Genomic DNA, 21,439 nt, shown 5'->3' with positions numbered 1-21,439 from the left:
ATAAAACAGATGGGTAAATATGACAACAAGAATCCCATGAGGATGCATAGGATGCTTGGTGCCCACCCTCTGAAAGAGTGTGTTGTTCCTTAGTGGGTACCACCCCCCTTCTACCCTATCTTCCTGTACCCACAGCATTCATAAGGAGCTACCTAGGTTACCCTGGGGGAGAAATTTCATCTTTCTTGATATATTTATCTAATTATTTTTTCTTTATTTTGACACATTTAATTTTTGTCAGTTTTGTACATGTCCATATTTAGGACAGTAAAAGAAGGAACTTAGCCTTTTTGGTTCACCATTATGACCTTGCCTGTACAACCTGCTCTCTGACATAGAGAAGTGCTGAGTTGGTAGCTATGGTGAACGAATAAGTCTGTACCCACAGGTCAGTGTGTCACTCAACCCTCATCAGAGAAGCTTCTTATTGCAGCAGATGGCAGTTGACGGTGACCCACATCTGGACAATGTGTAGAGAGTGGGAGGCTCATCTCTAATTGTATCTACCCTCCTCAAGGCTCACAGGTCTATGTGGAAGAGGAGGAGAAAAGATTGTAAGAGCCAGTGGTGATGGATAATGCCAAGGAAACAGCATCTTCCACATACAACAGGGCTACTATACACATATAGTCACAGAGACTGTGACAGCACACACAGACCTACACAAGTCAAACCAGAAGAAACCTCAGCAAGGAGAAGGGGAGGTGGGCACAGTGACATTTCCACTTAAAAAGCTATTTATAATGCATATCTGGTGGGAAAGGGAAAAATCAATTTTCTTTCTCTAGTGGAGTGTTACCTGGTTTATAGACCACACTCAGGAGTAATTGGCAAACACAAAACATACGCCGTATTTTTTTGTGTGCACTTTCTGCTTTGTTTGGTACCTTTTGTTTTATTGATTACCTTTATTCATTTTGAGTTTTGTTTTTTGTTGGAGAGAGGGAGAAAGAAATTTGGTGAATAGGGAGGTTAGGAGGATCTGAGATGAGTTGGGGAGGGAAGGAAGATGATTACACTATATTGTGGGAAAAATTAAAAAGAAGAAGAATTTATACATGCACATGGCACCCACACATGTGTGAACACACACATGCATGATGTATATATAGACAGAGGCGATGTCACACCTTAACAAAGGTGTAATTATTGAGGAAGAAAATGTAGCTTCTGTCACTAATACTGCTTGGTAACATTATAGCCTTGCCTCTGGTGTCCTGTCTAATGACAGTCTGGCAGTTCTGGTTTAGTTAATGTGTGATTAGCCCAAGAAGTGACCTAAGGGTCCCAAAACTGCTCGTAAGGTTTTGTGGTTTTGATCTGTTCCTCAAATTTAAATTGTAAATCGAATCAAATAAAAGTACCCCGTAAACATTTACTACTTGCATAAAAATGAGTGTCTCTTGTAGAGTAAATTACTAAAGTGTGTACGATTCTGAGCACACTTAGTCTGAAGGAAACAAAATTTTGACTTTTTTTTTCCTGGAGGCTGAAGTGGTAGTTCTGTTATGTAAGACTAATAATGTACATTAATAATGTATACGTTAAAATACTGTTGCAGTCTGAGATGCATCACTGAAAAGCTACTGTGTGTGTTTATGCTGTGGACACTGGTTCCATTTGCCATGATTTAACCAACAGTAAAGCGTCAGCAACTGCAATTTATGAAGAAATAACTTTAATAAAAGTCAACAACTTCCTGTCTGATGTGAGTGTTTGGTCACAGTGTAGGCAACATTCTTTTTTTTTTTTTTAGTTGAAAAGTGAGTGTGATTCTTGAAACTTAGAAAAATAGCACAGAAGTATTTTGGAAAGTTTTAGGATAGTTACAAAGCCACACACTAAGCAGAAGAGTAGAGTGTCCAAGAATGTGACCTATAGACAAGAGGAAGGTATAGAGACTTTCTGCAATAACCAAATAGAAAATAGATGAAATTACTCTAATGGAATTCTGAAAAACATTATTTTATAAATAGGTTGTGTGAACAAGTCAGAGCTGTCATTAGCAGAAATGCCAGAAGGGCAGTTGGTACCTCCCCTTAGTCTTGACACCTTGGGATTGAAGGTTGAGTAAGTGTGAATGCCAGTGCTTGGGGGTGTCTTTTGAAGGTGGGCATGCTTTTACTGTTTAGAATTGTGCTTTGTTATAGCAAACAGGAGACTCGGTGTCCCAATCAGGATTTATCTATCATATATTTGGTTGTTCTTATTTTTGCATGGCTTACTTTTTGTGAGGTTTTGACCAAACCTTATTCTCTTTTCTTTGAAGGCTAGAATTTAGAGCACATAGCTAAGATTCTTGTCACAGATGTAAGCAAAGGGGCAGCTGTTTTGTCATTTTTGTATGTATATATCCATGTTTTTGCAACATAAAGAATCAAAATATAGCAGGTTGCTGTGACGTTACAAGGTCTTCCCATGAGCTCCACTCTGCTGACTTAAGGACAGAGGGAGGCGGCTCTCAACATGATGTCAGCTGAAGACAGAGACTCGGTAGATATTTTACAAATTGCTTCATTGTATTATAACTGTTAACTTGAAGAATAGTTTACAGTGATTTCACAGTGATCTTACAGTAAGCAATAGTGTGTGAGAGCAAGCAGGGGCAGAGCTGGAGGCCTACCACAGCAGCTCACCGCCTGAAACCACTGCCATGTGTGCCCTCAGTGATACACCCCCTTTCCTGGAAATGAGTGCTCTTACTGTTTTCAGCCTCCAGTTTGGTGGTCATAGGCTATTTTTTTCTGTGACAAGGATTAGTTGGGAGACAGCTGTTTCACAATTAGGTGTCAATTTGAAATATAGTTATATTTTCTATTCTGTTAATTTTGGACTATTTCCAGTGCTCCTTACTTCAAATTCTGGGTGATACATTGTTGTTTGGGGAAGGTTGGACAGCTGGTGGTTGGGAGGTCCCCAGTGTTCAGCTCTTCTCTTCAGTTTTATTATGTATTAGTTTTTAAAATTTGCTTTTTGGTTTTATTGGACTAGGGTATTATCCTGTAGCCCCTGCAGACCTTACATTGACAGGAATTGCTGTAGGATGGTGATCACAGGCGGGTGCCATTGTCATCCTGGGCAATATTGCCCGTTATTTAGAGTTGATGCTATTCCCACTGAAGCATAGCTTGCTTTTTGGACTTTGCAGCTCCACGTCTTCAACAGCTTCCCCTAGCTCTTTCCTCAGCTCACTTTCCTGCTTCCCTTCACAGTTATGTTCATCATGAGAAACTGCTCACTCTGCCTTACAGAAGTCTTGGTGGTCTGCTTCTTGTCTAAGGTCCTCCATGTGTTGAGTCACAGAGTGACTCTCTCCTGGGGACTGTTTATTATTTTCATGAAAGATTCTCTTTTTCTTCTGCACCTCATTCTATGCATTTTAAATTTAAAGTTAACTTTTAAAATTAAAAAAAACTTTATATGTTTATGGGTGTTGGTCTGCATGTCTGTGTTCCACATATGTGCCTTTGTAATGGCCCCCTCTGTTCCACAGGTCAGGGTCTAGCAAGAGAGGGAGTGGGGGGAAGAAAGGGGAGAGACTCGAAGAATGGAAACAAACCAGAGAATCTGTAGTCAAGTCTCCTTTACTGTCTCCCATTCACTATATCAACACCTCGTATTCACCTCCTATACACTCTCATATAGACCTCTATTACAAGGAAATCCTGGGTATTTATAAGCACAAGCAGGAGAACACAGGTGAAGGTCACTAAACAGCAAAACAAGCTATGTGGGACAAACAAGATGTTTGTCAGAGTGTGCTCAGCTGTTGTAGGCTGTTGAAAAACAAGTCTCTCATCAGGGTATATGGTTCCAGATGGCTGCAAAGTTGATAGCTGCTTTCTAGCCGCTTGCTGCTTAAAGTCAGCTCCCAACATGCTTTGTGCCTACAGAGTTCTCAAACTGGAGGTACAAATGTTTGTGAGCCACCACATGGGTGCTGGGGATCAAACCGAGGTCCTTAGGAAGAAAAGTGCTCTAATCTGTTGGACCTTCTCTCTAGCCCCTTATTCTTTTTTTTTTTTGGCATTTTTTTCATATTTTTTATTGGATATTATGTTTACATTTCAGATTCTATCCCCTCACTCCATCCCCCCACCACCCAGGAACCCCCTATCCCATCCATCCCCCCCTCCTGCCTCCACAAGGGTGTACCCCCACCTACCCCTACCCCCTCCCCACCCTCTAATTCCTCCCTGCTTGATGTTCAGCCTTCATGGGACCAAGGATCTCCTTTCCCACCCATGTCTGACAAGGCCATCCTCTCCTAAGTATACAGCTGAAGTCATGGGTGCCTCCCTTTGTGCTCCCAGGCTGGTGGTTTAGACCCTGGGGAGATCTGGTTGGTTGGCACTGTTGCTCTCCTCTTGGGGCCACCAACCCTTTCAGCTCCTTCAGTCCTCTAACTTCTTCATTGGGAACCTTTGATCAGATCAATGTCTAGCCCCTTATTCTATTAATTGTTTGTGGACTAATGTGATGCTTTAGGAAATCTTTTTCAATATACCATAGCAGTCTTCTTTTCCTTCTCTTTTGAGGTCTCAATGATACATCATTATATGATAGGTATTTTTTACAATTTTTGTTTCACGATGGGGCAAGACAGTTCAAAGTTTCCTCCATCTTGGATTTTTTGCTGAGGCTATTTCTAGGTGTAACCAGAATCTGATCTCCTTGATGGAGAATCCCGTAGAAAACTACCCAACTCTCTCCTAGGATGCAAAGGTCAGGATGTTCTGGTTAACATATCTTAGCCTTGGTTAAAACTGCTTGTTTGTACAGAACCTCTTTCAGCTAATGGCGAATCTTAGCTTCTGTTAAAACTGGTTGCTTTGAATAACAGTTTACTGAACACTATAGCTGATGAGCAAGATACCTGGATGAGGTGTCTGTCCTTAAAATTCCTGTGTCTGGACACTTAAGGCCATGCCTAGGTCTCCAAACACGAGAGGCTTTTTCATGTGTCCACTGGAGTATGGTTTAATGGAGGACACGGGTTCTGCTTCAATCCTTCTACTTCCTCCAGAATCTCTAGTACAGTGGATGTAAGTTCTCAAGAGCATTTGTGGAATAAATAACAAGAATTACACTTTAAATCAATCAAATCCAAACTGATTTTAACATTGCAAAATGAGGAAGCGAATGTGTTTACTTTGCTATGTTCTGTGGTCTTACTGAATAATGAAAATTTATTTATTGGTTGTCTTATAACATTTTCTCTTTTAATTTAAGATTATAATATAATTACATCATTTCCCCCTTCTTATTTCTCCCTCCAAGCTCTCCCTTGCCTTCTATAAATTCATGACCTCTTTCTTTCGTTAATTGTTTTTCACACATACATATGTATATCTGTGTCTATCTATATCCATCTCTATCTCTATCTCTATCTCTATCTCTCTCTATCTCTATCTCTCTATATATATATACTAAACACATAAGCATACCCTGCTCAATCTGTACAGTGTCACTCATGTGTATGTTTGCAAGAAATATTTTTTTTTTTTACCTGTCTGCTCAGGGAGCCAAAAATGATCTTGGATCCCAGTGGATCCAGTAGTGTCTATCTCACCATGAAGTCAGAGGGTGGTGTAGTGAACAGATTCCTGACTGATACATTAATTCTTCTTTACAGTCTGTGGCACACTGGGCCACCAGAATGCTTTTTACACACTGGCTATAGCCAATACATAGTTCAGAGTAATGAAAGAATGTAGGGTGCTGGTAGACCTTGACCTGAGTTTATAGTTCTTGCAGGATTCCTGTGTCATCGCCAATAGTAAGGCTGTTACTCTTATATTGCTTTAAAAGAATAAATTTACCCCTGTCCCCAAACTGTTAGGACTAATGAATGGCACTCACACCTCTGCACATGGTACTTTTATGGTCATGCCTCGGGCTATCAGAGGGTTTTAACCATTCTCCTATTCATAACACAAATGTTCTTTCAATTGATAATCTTGTCATCACTCTGAGCTAGATGAGATCTCCCACTCAGTCTTAATCTATGTTGAAAGAGGAGGAAGAGGTTTTTCTTGCCCCACTGGGAGTCTTCTCTTTGACCATGCCTCTTTCTATTATCTTTCATTGCTGGTTATTTGTGGAGGGCAGAGGGAGAGAAAAGAGGGAATGGAATATGGGATATGGGATATGGGCAGAATATATTCAACATATAATATATACTCCTATGAAATTAAATAACAAAACAAAAAATAAATAAAATTATTAATGTGGACAAGGGCCACCATATTGAGCCCAACCAGAAATAATATATGATTCATCAACTGTCTAGGGGTAATGATGTTCATCTTTTTAAGAAGACAGCTCATCACCTGTTTACCTGTGGAGGGACAGTATGTCTTTAAGTTGCTCAAGAGTTTCTATGCCCTCTTAGACACAGTTATAACCCTTGCCAGTTTGCATGTGTCTTCTGACTGAATGCAAGTGTCGAAATCTCAAGTCAGCTGAAATGGTGTTGGGAAGGAAGGCTAATAAAAGACAGTTGGGCCATACAGTCTCTTGATCTTGGACTCCACAGACTTTGGAACTGTGAGACAATTGTTGTTTTATTCACTGTAAACTGTCACATCTTTGCCCTTCTTTAAGAGAAACACAATAAACAGTGACCACATGGATACCTGAAATGTGATGGTGGGATGGGAAGAAATGTCCTTTTTTGTGTGTAAGTAAAAAAAAGAAAAGGAAAAGAGTGGACCTGAGGGAATCCGTCGTTGGTTCAGTAGGTATAGGATTGAAAAAGTTCTTGAGAAGTTTTGAAGTAAACTAAGTTCTAAAGCAAAGTACCTATAAAAATGATATCAAATGAAGTTGCTAGCCCTTTAAGAGGAAGATAGAACTCCATGGCAGAATTATGTAAGTTGAGTAGTGTACCTGGGCAGTACTATAATACTCTCCATGCCCCGCAGGTTTCTAAATTAAAAAAAAATGGAAATGAATGAATTGACATGTAGCACCGGGTGAAGAAAAGACACTGTCCTATTATGTACTGGCTCAGTGTAGCTGCTATGTAACATATACATGTTAAATGCATTGCTATGTACGATACACATTGAATGTAAATCCAGAATCAGTGTGCTTTCCTCTCTCTCTCTCTCTCTCTCTCTCTCTCTCTCTCTCTCTCTCTCTGACTTTTCATTGCTCTTTAGGTCCCCCCATAGCTGGTGCATAGTACTGTTTTAGCAGCAACTGGATTTTAAGTGTTCCCTAATATTTCTAGTTATTAGTCGTTTTGTTACACTTTGAACGTATTACCTCATAGTCTATCCTGTGATCTCATTTTTTTTATACCGCATTCCAGGGACAATGCCTTACTTGTGGTAGGCTCTCAGCAAGTATGTGGAAGGAACAATAGATGCTTACTGTATGACTGAATTGTAAGCTATTACTGTGTATCAGACAACATGGATCACACTCAGTTCTTAGTGCTGCCACTAACCATTCCCTTGGTTGGGGATGAGAAACATATTCCCCCTACCACAGTTTAGTGCACAGGGTTTCTTGGAACACAAGGAGCTCTGGGGATGTCTTTGTGAAATCAAGCATTATTCTTACCCTGCCTTCTCTTGGAGAAGGCCTGAATGAGACTTCCGTGAAGAAATGTTTAGAGTTGTTTTTATGTTCCATTATCTGTCCTCGGTCTTTCACTAGGAGTGTTTGCAAGTGCAGGTGTACAAATAGACTTGTTTTCACTTAGGGAGAACCTTGCCCTTAGCAAGCCTCTGCACCTGCAGCAATAAAATGCAACAGAGATAATGGACTCAACTCTAATCACTTGTTGCCTTGTTACATAGTCACTACTTAAAAACATTTCCTTTATTGTGCAGTGGTTAGTAAAAAAAAAGGGCAGTGTTGGCAGTTAAGCCACCCAATGGCTCAGGGTGGATTTTATACAGGAATGACTAGAGTCTCTTGTAAAAATAGCAGAGTCTTTGGATAACACGAGTCAGTCTGGTGAACAAGCTCCACGATAGCTGAGCTACCGAGCGAGTCAGATGCATGGCTAGGTGTTTAACTGTGTGGAGGCCATTGGGGTTTTGTCCAAGTACACACAAAAAGGGATCATTTAATCATTAGCTTCTTTGTACTTAATTACATTGAACACTAATGACAGCTTAATGAACATTGTGTAGAGCCTTCAGCTTGCTTGCTTTTAATTCCATGTGATTTTCATAAACATGAGTCTGATATTTAACATTTAAATAGATCTCTATCTATTTACCTTTATATACCATCCCATGCATGTTCACTTAGTGATTCCAGGTACTTTTAAGGTACTGTGAAAAGGCCGAAGATGATAGATATGTCAGCTGTTGGCTTTACGGCCTGTGTGAGTGTGGTTCTTATGCTTTGCTTTACTGCTTTCTGGAAGGCTCCATCTGGTATAGTCTTCATCTTAGGATGGAGGATTTTCTAACAAGTTCCAAAAGAAATGGAGATGAGAGAGTGTCCATTCACACCCTCAGGGAATGCCATGGAAAATTTTTTCCCTCAGGGAAAGAGAATGTAAAGGATGCTCAGGTGACACACGGAGGGGGGCCAGTGTTCTCAGAGAACCAGGAGAGGTTAGCTGGGCCTTCCAAACTTGCCTTTCTGTAAGAATCTTCTGGGTAAGTTTGAGCTGAAACTGAGTTTGGACCCTCCAGCCCCCCAGAATCACAGTCTGTGTATTGAATGAGCACTTGAATATATTCTTATACTGGAAAGAAATACAACAAACACATTAGTGGCTAAGACTAGGTGTTTTAGACTAGAAAACTTGTGTGAATTCATGGAGATAGCAGAATGCACCCAGAATTTCACATAGTACCTGGCATGGGGTAGATCTTCAATAATACTAGCTAATATTGGAATTATATAAAAAGCTATACATATTCAAACGTTTTTCTCAAAAAATAAATATACTAACTAGTTTTAAAGGATTAAATATAAGGTTGGGTGTTATTTAATATCAAATTAAATAGACTAACACGTTGCGTTTTAACTATGATATTTGGCCTTTCTTGTCTTTTTTTTTTTTTTTTTTCTAAAAAAGGGACATATTTCAGTGCTTTCTACAAAATTGACCTCTCTGTCACTGTCTCTCAGTTCTCTCTATTTCTCTCTCTTGCCCTTTCACCCTCTCTCCCTCTCCCTCCCCTATTATGTCTCCCTCCCTCTCTCCTATGACTGATTCCCACACCTGAGGCCCAGAAAATGTTGCAGAAGAGGGGACAGAACGATTGTAAGAGGCAGTGGACTGGGGAGTTTGCTGTGAGATTGAGTCTTCTAGTGATGCCAGAAGCTCCAGTGTCACCAACATGACTGTTTAAGTATGAGCTGAGATTATTCAATACCAAATGGTCAGTCCTGAAAATATATATTCAAGGAACATTATACAGATGGAGCAAGCTATATTTAGGAATATATTTATATACACATGCATATCCATATATGAATTTAAGAATAATTAATGGGAAAAGAGGCCTTGATTTGGAAAGTGAGCAAGAAAGTCTATGGGAAGGTTTAAAGAGAACAACGAGAAGGGAGAAGTGATGTCCTAGTCATAGTTACTATGGCAACAGTGAAACATCATGACTAAAAGCAAGGTGGGGAGGAAAGGGTTTACTGGACTTACACTTCCACATCATCATTTATCACTGAAGAAGTCAGGACAAGAACTTACATGGGGTTGGAACCTAGAGCCAGGGCCTGATGCTGAAGGAATCTCAGGCCTCAGCCCGAACTTAAAATTATTAACTTCTCCAGAGACACGCTCTGGGAGAAGCACATTCCAAAGGCTTACACATATATTCCAGGAGAAGGGCCCAAGATAAGAGAATTGAAAGGTTATCAGGAAGCTGGGCCCTTAGCACCATAAACCTGGGTAAACAGGGGCTATGGTAAAATAGACTTAGCTAACACTCATTGTCATAAGATAATGTTGCCAAGAAATGGCTATAGGAGCAGCCATTTGAGGTCAGCCTTTGTGGTTAGCATTGTCTAGGAGGTGATTATAAGGCTGCCTTCATAAACCCTGTGAGAACTGTATAAAAATTGCCCTTAGCTGTAGCTCAGGGTTCCTCTAGCCTGCATGCCTGGAACCCCAGTGTGCGCTGGATCAGTAAACCTCTTGCTTTTGCATCGAACCCTGTCTGTGAGTGTTTCTATGGGAGCGCGTCTTCCTGGTTTGGATCTCAGGGTCCAACAATGCAGAGGTGAGGGGTGTTGCTTACTAGTTTGAACTCTATGGCTTGTTCAGCCTGCTTTCTTATAGACGTGGAACCGCCAGTCCAGAGTGGGCACCACCTACAATGTTTAGGGCCCTCCACTATCAATCATTGATTAAGAAAATGCCCTACAGGTCTGCCCACAACCTGATCTTATGGAGATATTTTCTCAATTAAGGCTCCCTCCTCTCCTAGGACTTTAACTTTGAAACATAACTAGCCAACATAAACAATGTAATCATATTAGAATCTGAAAATAAAATACAAATATAAAACCCAAAAAGCATGCATAGAAAGTGTAATGTATATATATAATTACTTTTAATCTATCCCTTAGGATATTCCAGAAGTTCATAGTCTAAGGAAATTTAGATAGCTTATATATAGAGAGACACATATCTGAGTCTGTATGAAGTTTATTAATTAGCTTCAGTGATGTTATGTATAATTCTCATGTGACGAAGCCAGAAAATTTCAAGTTGTATGAAATGGGTGTAAACATTTCTATCTTTGTGTGGACAGAGGAGAAAGGTTAGGATTCCTTGGCAGCTGAATCATTTATGAGAGAAGAAATGTGTGAATTTTGCTTCTGTTCCTTATTCTGCTTGTTTCAGTTTGGAGGACTACTTTTGGTGTTTCTTCTTTCCTTGGTTTCCTCTGTCTTCTCTGGCTCTTGCACTTTCTGCCTCCTCTTTTTCAGGCTTCCCTGAACCCTGAGGGGAAGGATTTGGCGAAGACATTTCCTCTAGTGCTGAGTGTTCTGAGTCTCCTGCTCTCTGCATGTCATCTGTATCTCAGTGTTTGTTCTCTTCTGCTGCAGGAGGAAGCTTCTCTGAAGGTGGCACCAATTCATGAGTAGAGCAGAATGTCCCCTGGAGTCATTTTATTGCTACCTTCCTTTAGTACAACAGTAGTCACTGGTTTCCCCCTAGGTCCTTGGGGTATCTAGTCTCAGATTCTTGGTCACCCAATTAGTGTTGGATATAGGTTCCATCTCCTAGAGAGGCGTTAAGTCAAGTCAGATGTTTGTTGGTTACTCCCAAAGCTTTGTGCCACCATTGCATCAGTATGCCTTGCCGGCAGGACACCACTGTAGATTGAGGGTTTATAGGCGGGATGATGTTTCCATTTTTCCTTTGGTAGGGTACAGAGTGCCATCTCCTACTAAAAACACTAGCCTTTAGTGTGAGTGCTCTAGGTAGGTCCCAGATCAACTTCTTTGTTCAGTGTGCTGTATATATGTTGTCTTCTGCAGTAGGGTTGCTGTTAGTTTGTGGAGAGCAACTTGACACTAGATAGGATTGTTTCAGGGTTGCATGGGAACCCTGAGGTAAACAACTTGCTTATATTAAACTCACTTCCAGTACTGGAAGCTTCCTTTGGTGTCAAGAGATGTCCAGTTGGAGCTCTGTCTCCTTCATTTGCCAATTTTGTTTAGATTTCCCCATATGTGTATAGTCTAGGAAGTTTCTATTGTTTCCATACTACCTTCAAATGGTCCTAAATTCCAGTTTTCTCTATTTGTATTTCCTCCCTCATTCCTCTCTTCTCTCCCCCTCCCCTTTGGTTTTCCTATTCCAGCCCTTTCTCCAAAAACACCAGTCCATCCATAACTATGATATTTCTTCATCCTAGGGAAATCTGTTCCCCCAGTCTCTTACTCTATATTCAACTTCTGTGGTCATATGAATTGTAGTTTGCTTATCATTGACTTAATAGCTAGTTTTCACATATATGCAAATACTTACCATATATGTCTTTCTGGGTCTGGGATGGTTAGTGAAGAACTGCAGATGGTCTACCTGCTTCCTTGGCTTAATTGCATTTCTGGTGAGCTTGCCCAGTGTATTCCCAGTGGATTCCTGCTGGAGTTGGGGATGGAGACAAAAGGATACATGGGGAAGAATGTTGGAAGAGAAGATCTCCGTGATCAGCTGGAGATGGGGTGGAGGAAGGGAAGGCGTCAGCAGGTCTGCCACAGAACTTATATCACGCACATGCCCCCATATAAAACTCATTAAAAGCTATCTATCTAATTACTTTCCTAATCTGAATGAAGAATAAAAATTTTAATTTCACTTTGACTATTTCCTTAAAAAAAAACAGTGCTGTTTTGCATATATTCTCAACATGTATTTAGAACCATATCCCACAACACCGTAACTTTTGTTTCAAAGCTCTAAGCTTACTTGCTGTGTTTCTTCCTTGAAGCCTTTTGGTTTAAATGCCATACTCTTTACTTCACTGTGTCTGAGCTAACACTCCAGGAGGCCCAGCAAACATAAACTAGTTACGTTCCTCACTGGGCTCACAAGGCTGGGATGGAGGATGAGAGTCAGTTCTCTGTGGAACAGAGCAGTGTTTAAGTTCCTTTGTTCACTTATTTTCTCATGTTTTCATATTTTGTCCTGGTTGTAATAATCCAGAAGAAAGGGAACATTCTTATTTGATGAAGCACAAAATGGACTCTAGCAGCAAATACATGGTTTTTAGGAAGAAGTTTCCCATGTAGCCCAGGCTGACCTCCCAAACTCACTTTGTCTCATACTCAAAGAGTGTCTCAGACAATCAGGGGAAAATACCCCTTGGGGAACCACTGCAACAACATGCCACTTTCTCACTTTCTCGGGCCCCTTGTGGGCCTGCAATGCATGGCTTAGACAGGCTATGCTTGGTTTTACCACAGGACACTTTCTGCTGGACTCAAATGGCTTCATTCTCATCCTTCCTTCTTGTACATGGCCTTGTCCTGCTTCCCCATAGTACCTGCAGGTAACAAAGAAGTCATACTACTTGTGTTGGGATATAATAATGCATATTGTGTTCTAAGTTTCTAAAAACCTTCTCTGACATTGTTTTTCTTTTATACTGATATCTCCTCCGTTTTCTTACAAGAGAGACAGAATGTACAGGAAATATGTTTGCTTCTTCTAAAACGGATTATTAATGAAAACATTGGTAGCTGTTATTTCCTAAGTAAGACAGTTTTGAATGTATGATATATTTGGAGGGAAAGGGGACTTTGTGCTGAAAAGAAGCAGAAGAAATGTTAAATGTCTGTTCTTGGTGTGTGCATATGTATAGCAGCAGCTTGGGAAAGCTGTGTGGAAGAGAAGCCCTGCCTAGGTTTGGTTAGCAACACCTTCTGGACAGTATTTAACCATAAAATTCTGTTCTGCTAACATTTCAATTTTGCTTTGTGTATCACTGCAGACAAGTTATAGAGTATTAATATCTATTAAGCTGTTTTTCATTGAGAAAAAGAATTTTTTGGTGCTTACTGTGCCCAGGGTATTATCATTTCTTTCCTGACATTGTAAAGGCAATAACACATCTGTAACTTCACTGTTCATCTGTCTGCAAGACATGTTCCCATCAGGCATGGGCTCTCAGTGTTTTACCAGTCAGCGCGAATGGTCTCAGACTAGCATGTCACTGTTAGATGTGCTCATTTCTAGAGAAAGTGCCATATTTTTAAACTTAGATTTTAACTTGACTCCTGAAAGATTAAGACCCATTCCATTTTACAAGATCATTGCACCATCAGCCTTGTTGATATTTTCCCAAACCAAGGACACACTAAACAGCATTCAGAGTACCCGAGTACATTATAATTCATGATATTTTAGGATATTTTATTTTTATTTAAACATCTTGTAATTCTTAGAATTTATATAAAAGGCAGAACAAGCTAAACACTGTAATTTTAGATATTTAATAGCAGATTTAACATTTATTTTTCTTTATGCATTCAGATTCTTGATTCATCTATTATTTTTATCTTTTAGTCTTAAATCATAATGCCACCTAGTTATCATTTCTCACTTATGTACTGTGAAAAGTAAGAAGCAATAACTAGTAAGTACTATTGATTTGAATTTTCACTATTCCAAACTCAGAGGATAATTGATAAAGCAACATTATAGGTACCAAGTTACTGCAGGACCAGCAGTAGCCAAATAAAACTTGCAGAAGTTGAACACATGACTTTTGGTCAGTGATGGTAAAGTGGTCCTGTACCTTATCCAGTGCTTCTTTCTCATGGCATCTATCTGGATGCTGTTCCTGGCTCTGTTAGTTTCTCTTATCAGAGGATGTCCTTTGCTTTGTTATTATTTCTAAATTCTATAGAGTTTCTACATTCATTCTGTTACCACATCTATCCATTCAATATCTTAGGGTTTTCACTTTAAATTGAAAATAGACCAGGACTGGTCTTTTGACTGTTTCCTGTGAATATGTGAATAGGGTTAAGTTTCAGGGAACAATAGTGTAAATTTAAGCAACCCATGTGGCTATGAGAAATGGCTGGAGGCACAGAATATGAATTCTTGGAATTATATACAGCAGCTTCATTTTTAACCAACCGAATTAATTATTTTAGGTAAATAATGTACAAATAAAGAAACATAGAAACTATTTTCTTGAAAGAAATATTTAAACAAAGCAACATCACATTCTTTAAAATCAAATAATGAATGGCAATAAATTAACATTTCCAGAATTATTTGCACTCCATATAGAGTATGGCTATTTTTCTTGGCTTTAAACATTTTTGCTCTAAATTGGGCTCAATTCCATTTAACTATGTTTACAGAAAGAGCACAAGGTTATTTGTGGGATGAGTGCTTGACAAGTTCAAACAGTTCAGAGTTCAAAGTTGAAATCAAAGTATCTTTTTCCTGATGAGTTCTTTCTGGGAAATGACCTAGGAACATTCTGGACTATTTCTGTTTATTGTACCCAGTATTCAACTGATATAAAATCAGTCATCAGCTAGGACTAACTAATTGCTCTGCATCTATTTATCTGAATTAGATGAGTCCATTAGCTTTGGTAAAGCTAAGGGCATGGTAACTGGACAATTCTGGCTTGAGCTTCTTTGTCTAAAACATTGCATGCCTGTCTGTAAGTATATGAATCATCTTAGAGAACTATAGTTAAGTACATGTATAGAGTATAAGTATAGAAGTAAATGATCACATATCTCAGTATAAAATGTGTAAAGTCACAATAGAGATGTTGTGGGAGTATTTCTGCTTTAATGTCATAAAGTGCATGATTCTCTTGCAACCCTACTATGCCAACATCATTCTTCACCTATTAATTCATTTCCATGACTATAGTGGTGAAATTCTATGTCATTTCAAATGATAAACCCAGCTTTATTAAAATATTAAATAACATTTAGATAGCAAAGACTCAATTTAGTTATAATGGCATGAACATAAAATTGGATCTTAAGAATATGAGCATGCTTGACAGGAGCTTGATATAGCTGTCTCATGAGAGGCTCTGCCAGAGCATGACAAATACAGAGGTGGATTCTTGCAGCCAACCACTGGACTCAGCACCGGGTGGTCCCTAATGGGGTCTCCAATGGAGGAGTTAGAGAAAGGACTGAAGGAGCTAAAGGGTTTGCAACCCCATAGGAAGAACAATAATATCAACCAACCAGAGCTTGCAGGGACTAAACTACCAACCACCAATCAAGGAGTGCACATGGAGGGACCCATGGCTCCAGCTGCATATGTAGTAGAGGATGGCCATGTTGGGTATCAGTGGGAGGAGGGGCCCTTGGTACTATGAAGGCTCAAAGTCCCCAGTGTACGGAAATTCAAGGGAGGGTAAATGGGAGTGGGTGAATGGGTCAGGGAACACCCTCATAGAAGCCAGGGAGGGAAGATGGGATGGGAGTTTTGAGGAGGAACCAGGAAAGGGGATAACATTTGCCATGTAAATAAAGAAAATATCCAATAAAAAGAAAGAAAGAAAAAGAATGTGAGCGTGCTATCAAATGTTTATTACTACTAAGATTTTAGTTCAGTCTTTTGAGTTTTGATTAAAAATTGTAATTAGTACTATGCCATTATAAAATTATACAAAGGGCCACATTTGTAAATGTGCAGCATTGGGGATAAAATAACTAATTTGGATGTTAAAGGGAACCACAGGAATGGACATTTTAGGTTGTATTTTTATGTTTTCCGTACACTGTTACTCTCTGGATTTATGCCACTGTTACCTACAACACGCAGCTTTGATTACCCTCATAGTTTTAATCTAACTGCCCCAAAGAACTGTATCATTGTAGCATAATTGCCTCTTCATTTTAAATCTATATTAATAAATGAGAATAATTGAATTATTGATTTTTTATGTAACATGAACTATGTGCTAGGCACTGTTGCGATGCCTGATAATTCATTAAATACTAAGTAGAAAAAAATGCATGTTATGGCAAAGTCACAGAACATCAAATCCAGTGGCCAATTGTAGTACAGTGGTTATTTGTCTTGTGGCAACACTGAACTTGTTTTCCTTACCCCACCATCCTTCCTTCACTTGGCTTTCATATTTACCTCCTCCCCTTCCCCTCTCCATCCTCTTAATTCCTTAAAATTGAAGTCCTGTGCAGCCAAGTCATTGTATATCTGCAGCTTGCCTTCATGCCACCTCTTGATTTATTAGCTGGACATTAAATGTGGTTTTAATGAGCACCTACTTGGTAGTTTCTACTTTGGAGCTCTTCCCTGCCTTCCAGGTTCATTATTAGATTGCTTACAAGTCCACTCGACCACACCTAAACCTGTGCTCTGAGCGTCTGTCCCAAATCTGCACAACCTATAGATTTTGTATGCAAGCAAATAGCAATCCGAGGCAAGCAGCTTGGGACTCACTCACTTCTCTCCCAGTACACCGTACAGCCAGTGCCTCTCAGCTCAGCAGCCTGACTTCCTGGACCCCAGCCACTTGTGCCTCTTCCCATTTCTCGTGTATTCCAGAAGTTATCCAGACCCTGAGCCTTAGCCTGGAACTTGGTCCTCTTGAACACTGAACTGGTCTACTCCTCACATTCTTAGGGTCGTTTTCTCAATTCAGCTCAGTGGGCCCTCTGGATAATCCACTGAAAGTTGCATTTGTTTCCCCCATGGTACCTGCCCTATCTCATCTACCTCCCCATCCAACTTTTACTTACTTGCATTTATTCATATTAAGTAGGCTATGTATTTCACTTACTTTATATTTATTGCTGGATCATAACCCCACTAAAATGGGCACTTTATGAGCAGGGGTTTTTATCCATTTTTGTTTAGTACCTAGAAGACAGAACTTTAGATTTTTAATGTAATGGGGAACACCAACAACCCAGAAAGCACCCATCAAAGGACCAGTCCTTCCTCCTTCCTTTTCTGCTTCCTATTCTGTTCCCTCATCCCTACTTTCCCTCTGGCCTCCTATAGCTTCTTGCTCCCTTTCTCCCTTCCTTACTTCTTCATCTTTTTATTATTTCCTTCCTCTTCTTCATTTCTTATAACTGGTTCAAAGTAGCCCTTGAGTTAGGGCAACTTTTCCATTTGTAGCTCTCTGAGTTAGCAGTCACTTGGTTATGTGGGAAAGCCGGTGTGTGGTTTCCCTTAGCTTCTGATTGTCTGAGACTACTTAAGTGATGCCTCCTCAACTGGTAGGTCCCCACTCATTTCCCGAGATGTTTGAAGCTTTGTTCTCTATCAGCTCAGTAGCTATAGAATGCTGTGATATGTGTCCCTGAGAACAAAAAACAAAAAACAAACAAACAACCCCAAAACCACCATCACCCCCAATAAACCAAACCAAACCAACCAACCGACCAACCAACCAACCAACCAAACAAACCACCATCTGCAGAATGACTTGTCTCTTTAATGAAGTCCAGGCTGCTGTGGTCCTGTATATTGCTCCTTAGGTCTTTTGATGCTAGATTGTGTTTACAGCATGGGTTATGTTCTCTGTGCTGCTACAGAGTAAGCTCAATGAACACAGGGATGTTTCTTGAATACCAAAGCCTAGAACAGTACCTAGCTCACTAGAAGACCATATAGGTACTTTTTGAATGACTGAATGAATGAATGAGTGCTGAATCTCACCTATAGCTGTAGGTAAGACTATGTGAGAGGAGATTCCAGTGGAAACTATGTTCTGATGATAGAGTACTGGCCGTGACCCCTGGTTCTTCCTCTCATCTGTTTTATCTATAAGAATGTTTGTGTAAGAAAGCATTTGTCACTGTTGATAGTTTTCCTTATTTTTTCTTAAAATGGACAATCTACTTTAAGACACATATGCATGGTAGTGAGTGTTGGAACTGGGAAGCAGGGAGCATGGATGCTCGACTTGGTATCTGACCAAGTTCTTTCCATCAGTGCTTATTCATAATAAAAGATAACACTTAGGGTTGAAATGACTTGGTTGATAAGTGCTTGCTGTACAAGCCCATGAGCCCGAAGTTCTATCTCCACCCCTCTTACCCTTCCCCCAAGAACAAGCACTGTGGTGCAGGAGCCTGTGTCTGTAATTCCAGTGCTGGGGAGGCCAGGGCAGGCAGATCTTGAGAGCTTGCTGGACAGCTCCTCTAGCCAATTTAGTGAGCTCCAGGTCTAGTGAGTGACTGTGTCTCAGAAATAAAGTGGAGAGTGATTGAGGAAGGTGTGTAGCAGTGACCTCTGGCATATACAGACACAACTGTGTGTACACATGTGCAAGCACACACACATGCACACAGATGATTATTCTTACACTCTTATTCACATTGCTGATAGAATATTACATAGCTTTGCTCACTCTCACAAACACTATCATCAAAAAGACTTTTAAAAAGTTTCCCATAACACAACAAGAGTCGAGCAGTTGTTTTGTTTTGTGTATGGACCTTAGTGTGTTCATCTGTTCTCAAATACAAAGATCTCATGAAAGCCAAAGTTGTGTGATTTCCTCGGAGATGCTATTTCCTGGAAACAATGGCTGAGCCATGTTATTTTAAGGAACCTATGATGTCAGGGAGCATGCACCACTGACTGAGCAATTATAACACGTGCTTTATGTAAGTACAGAGGTATTTCCCTCAATGAGCATGAAGTCTTATGAACTATGCAGAATAACAGCTTTAACCATGCATTAATACCTTCCGTGGCTATACATTGTGGTTCTGACAAGGCCTCAGAACTGAGAGGATTTCCCTTAAAGACTAATATTCAGAGTTCTGTTTCTCCCAGCTCTTGAGGATGATGAGTGAATCTTTTTTTTTTATAAAAAAAAGCACAAACAGTGTTGATGGTTTCAACAAATATTTTCTTTCCATTAATTTAATTACTTGAAAAAACACCCTCAACTTCAGCAAGTCATTATGTATCTCACTTTCATATAATCTGTTCTTTTAAAAAATTTTAAATATAGAATATTTGATTACTAACTTAGTATAAATAAAAATAATAGAATAATAGCCAATTATTTTCTTTGCTCATGGAATAATTGTTTTATTCAATAAGGTAAAAAAAGATAACTAAATTTATAGCTTTTTTGAAATTATGAAATTCTTTGACTTTTGATCTGTAAAAACTTTATTTTCTGTGTTCACTAGGAATTTTGTTGAAATTTCCTTAGTGTTACAGTCATGACAGTCATGAAATGTACCTAGTACTTCATTTTTACAATACCACTAGTAAGATACGTGGGCCTCTTTGGTTAATGGGACTTCATGTAACTCTTTTAAAGTTTCTGGATGAAAGCATGGTGGTGCATAGCTGTGATCTAAGTACTTGAGAGGCAGAAACAGGAGGATCTCTGCAAGTTTGCAGTGTTGCCTGCACACCAAGTTCAAGGTCAGTCTGGGCAGCCGAGTCCAACAGTAGATGCTCAACTAGTATTTGTTGAGCAGTTAGTTCGCTCAAGCGTTGATTCATACTTTGTCAGTGTCAACTGTATCTTAAGTGTTGAGTGAGTGTAAAGTGTAAAGTGCACATTTATTTTTATTCTAATATTTTACCTTTATACATTGAGATGATTCCCATTGACATCTCTAGAATAGCAACTGCTCCCCAAATGATCTAGACAACTTATTACTTGCTGTTGGTTCAATATAAACATGTTAGGTACAAATAAGCAAATCACTTGTTCTGAAGCCAGAAAAATAGCTTTCTGCCCTGTACTCTGTTTTCCCTCATTCTCTGGTAATTAGAGACCCTGCTGTAACAGGATATGTTTCTGTCTACAAAATAAAGATGGCTGTTCTAAGTGCCTCTGGATGTGACTTGTGCTTCCTTCAGACCCGTCCTTAATGATAAGGAAGGTCAAAGGTTGTTCTTTGTGTCACTTCTTCTAATCTCGCTGCTTTGAAAAGTGCTCTGGAAATACTTATCAAGAGCTACCTAGAAAAGAGCAAGTTCCCCGAAATGACAAAGCTGCTTGGCAAAGAACCCAGCATCCCCCCAAATGCCCCGAGAAGTATGGAAATGAGAAAAGACTTCTAAGCCTATCTTCTTTTCTTACTGCGTTGGCATCATAGTTATGCATTCCAAACCTGTATCTTAACTAACATTTTTTTCTCAGATGCAAGATGCCTTCAAAGGCCTGACCTAGGCATTCGGCATGTGCTGTTTACCATTGGGGAGGTGGGATGAGGAGACATAGGGATTGGGATCTGAAACAGATTGCTCTTAAGAACACTGAGGAGAGACTTAGTCAAGCTGTAGCTTTAAATATCTTACAACAGACCACATGCTAAAACCAAGACATTCAGGGGCTCAGAGGAGAGGGGCAGGATTTTGATGTGTGTTGACTGCTGCTTGCTCTCCTAGCAACATTCTATCACAAAACTGGACTCAGATGACAGTTAGCCAGTAGACAACCAGAAGTGGAAAGGAATACAGAACCGCTAAGAAAATCTCTTTGTGCTGGGTTAGCAAAATAATTTCACTGAGAGTCCTATAATATGAGGTCTTTAAGGGTTGAAAAAGTCAACTCCTCCTGTACTCCAAACCAAAGCAGTTATAATCAGTGGCTTCAAAGCCCCTGCCTCAGTAGGAGATAAGCTTGAGGCTCTGCCAAATCTGGGAGCCAGACCAGAGGGAAAATCAAATTAAGGGTATTGCCTTCCCACCCAAACAAAGTGGTTTACGTAGCCTGCATGTAGCTTCCCCAAAAGAGATGGACAGCAAACACAGAATAATAAGAAAAAGACAGGAACCTTTAGGTTTAAAAACTGCATCTAGATTAGATCTTTGGCTACAGTTTCTTACATATGGATCTAATCCAAAACAAATTGCCTAGAAGCTTACCAAGTTTGTGAAGGAGTTGTATGGACAAAGAACAACAATATGCCCTGCAAAAGCCTATAATTGTCCAACCTCTAAGGAAATTCCTGGGCTGCCAAACCTGGAGCAGCCAGAAGTAGGCTC

At 39.8% G+C, this 21,439-nt stretch overlaps 1 protein-coding gene across 3 annotated transcripts in view; it reads left to right on the top strand.

Annotated features, from left to right (window-relative positions):
• Positions 1-21,439, top strand: part of Cfap299 (cilia and flagella associated protein 299) — a 471,810-nt gene that overhangs the window by 40,825 nt on the left and 409,546 nt on the right. Inside the window, exons 3-4 of one of the 3 annotated variants that reach the window (XM_076926436.1) lie at positions 2,992-3,056; positions 4,919-5,049. The exons of the other annotated variants lie outside the window; for them this stretch is intronic. Of the exons in view, the coding sequence (XP_076782551.1) occupies positions 2,992-3,056; positions 4,919-5,049 (196 nt within the window). Of the gene's footprint in view, positions 1-2,991; positions 3,057-4,918; positions 5,050-21,439 lie in introns of those variants that run through there. 3 annotated transcript variants of the gene reach the window in all.

The sequence above is a fragment of the Arvicanthis niloticus genome, chromosome 27 (genome assembly GCF_011762505.2).
Source record: "Arvicanthis niloticus isolate mArvNil1 chromosome 27, mArvNil1.pat.X, whole genome shotgun sequence".
In the NCBI taxonomy this organism is placed as follows: Eukaryota; Metazoa; Chordata; class Mammalia; order Rodentia; family Muridae; genus Arvicanthis; species Arvicanthis niloticus.
Note: the sequence above shows the minus strand (reverse complement) of the source record. Positions and strands in the feature narration are given on the sequence as shown.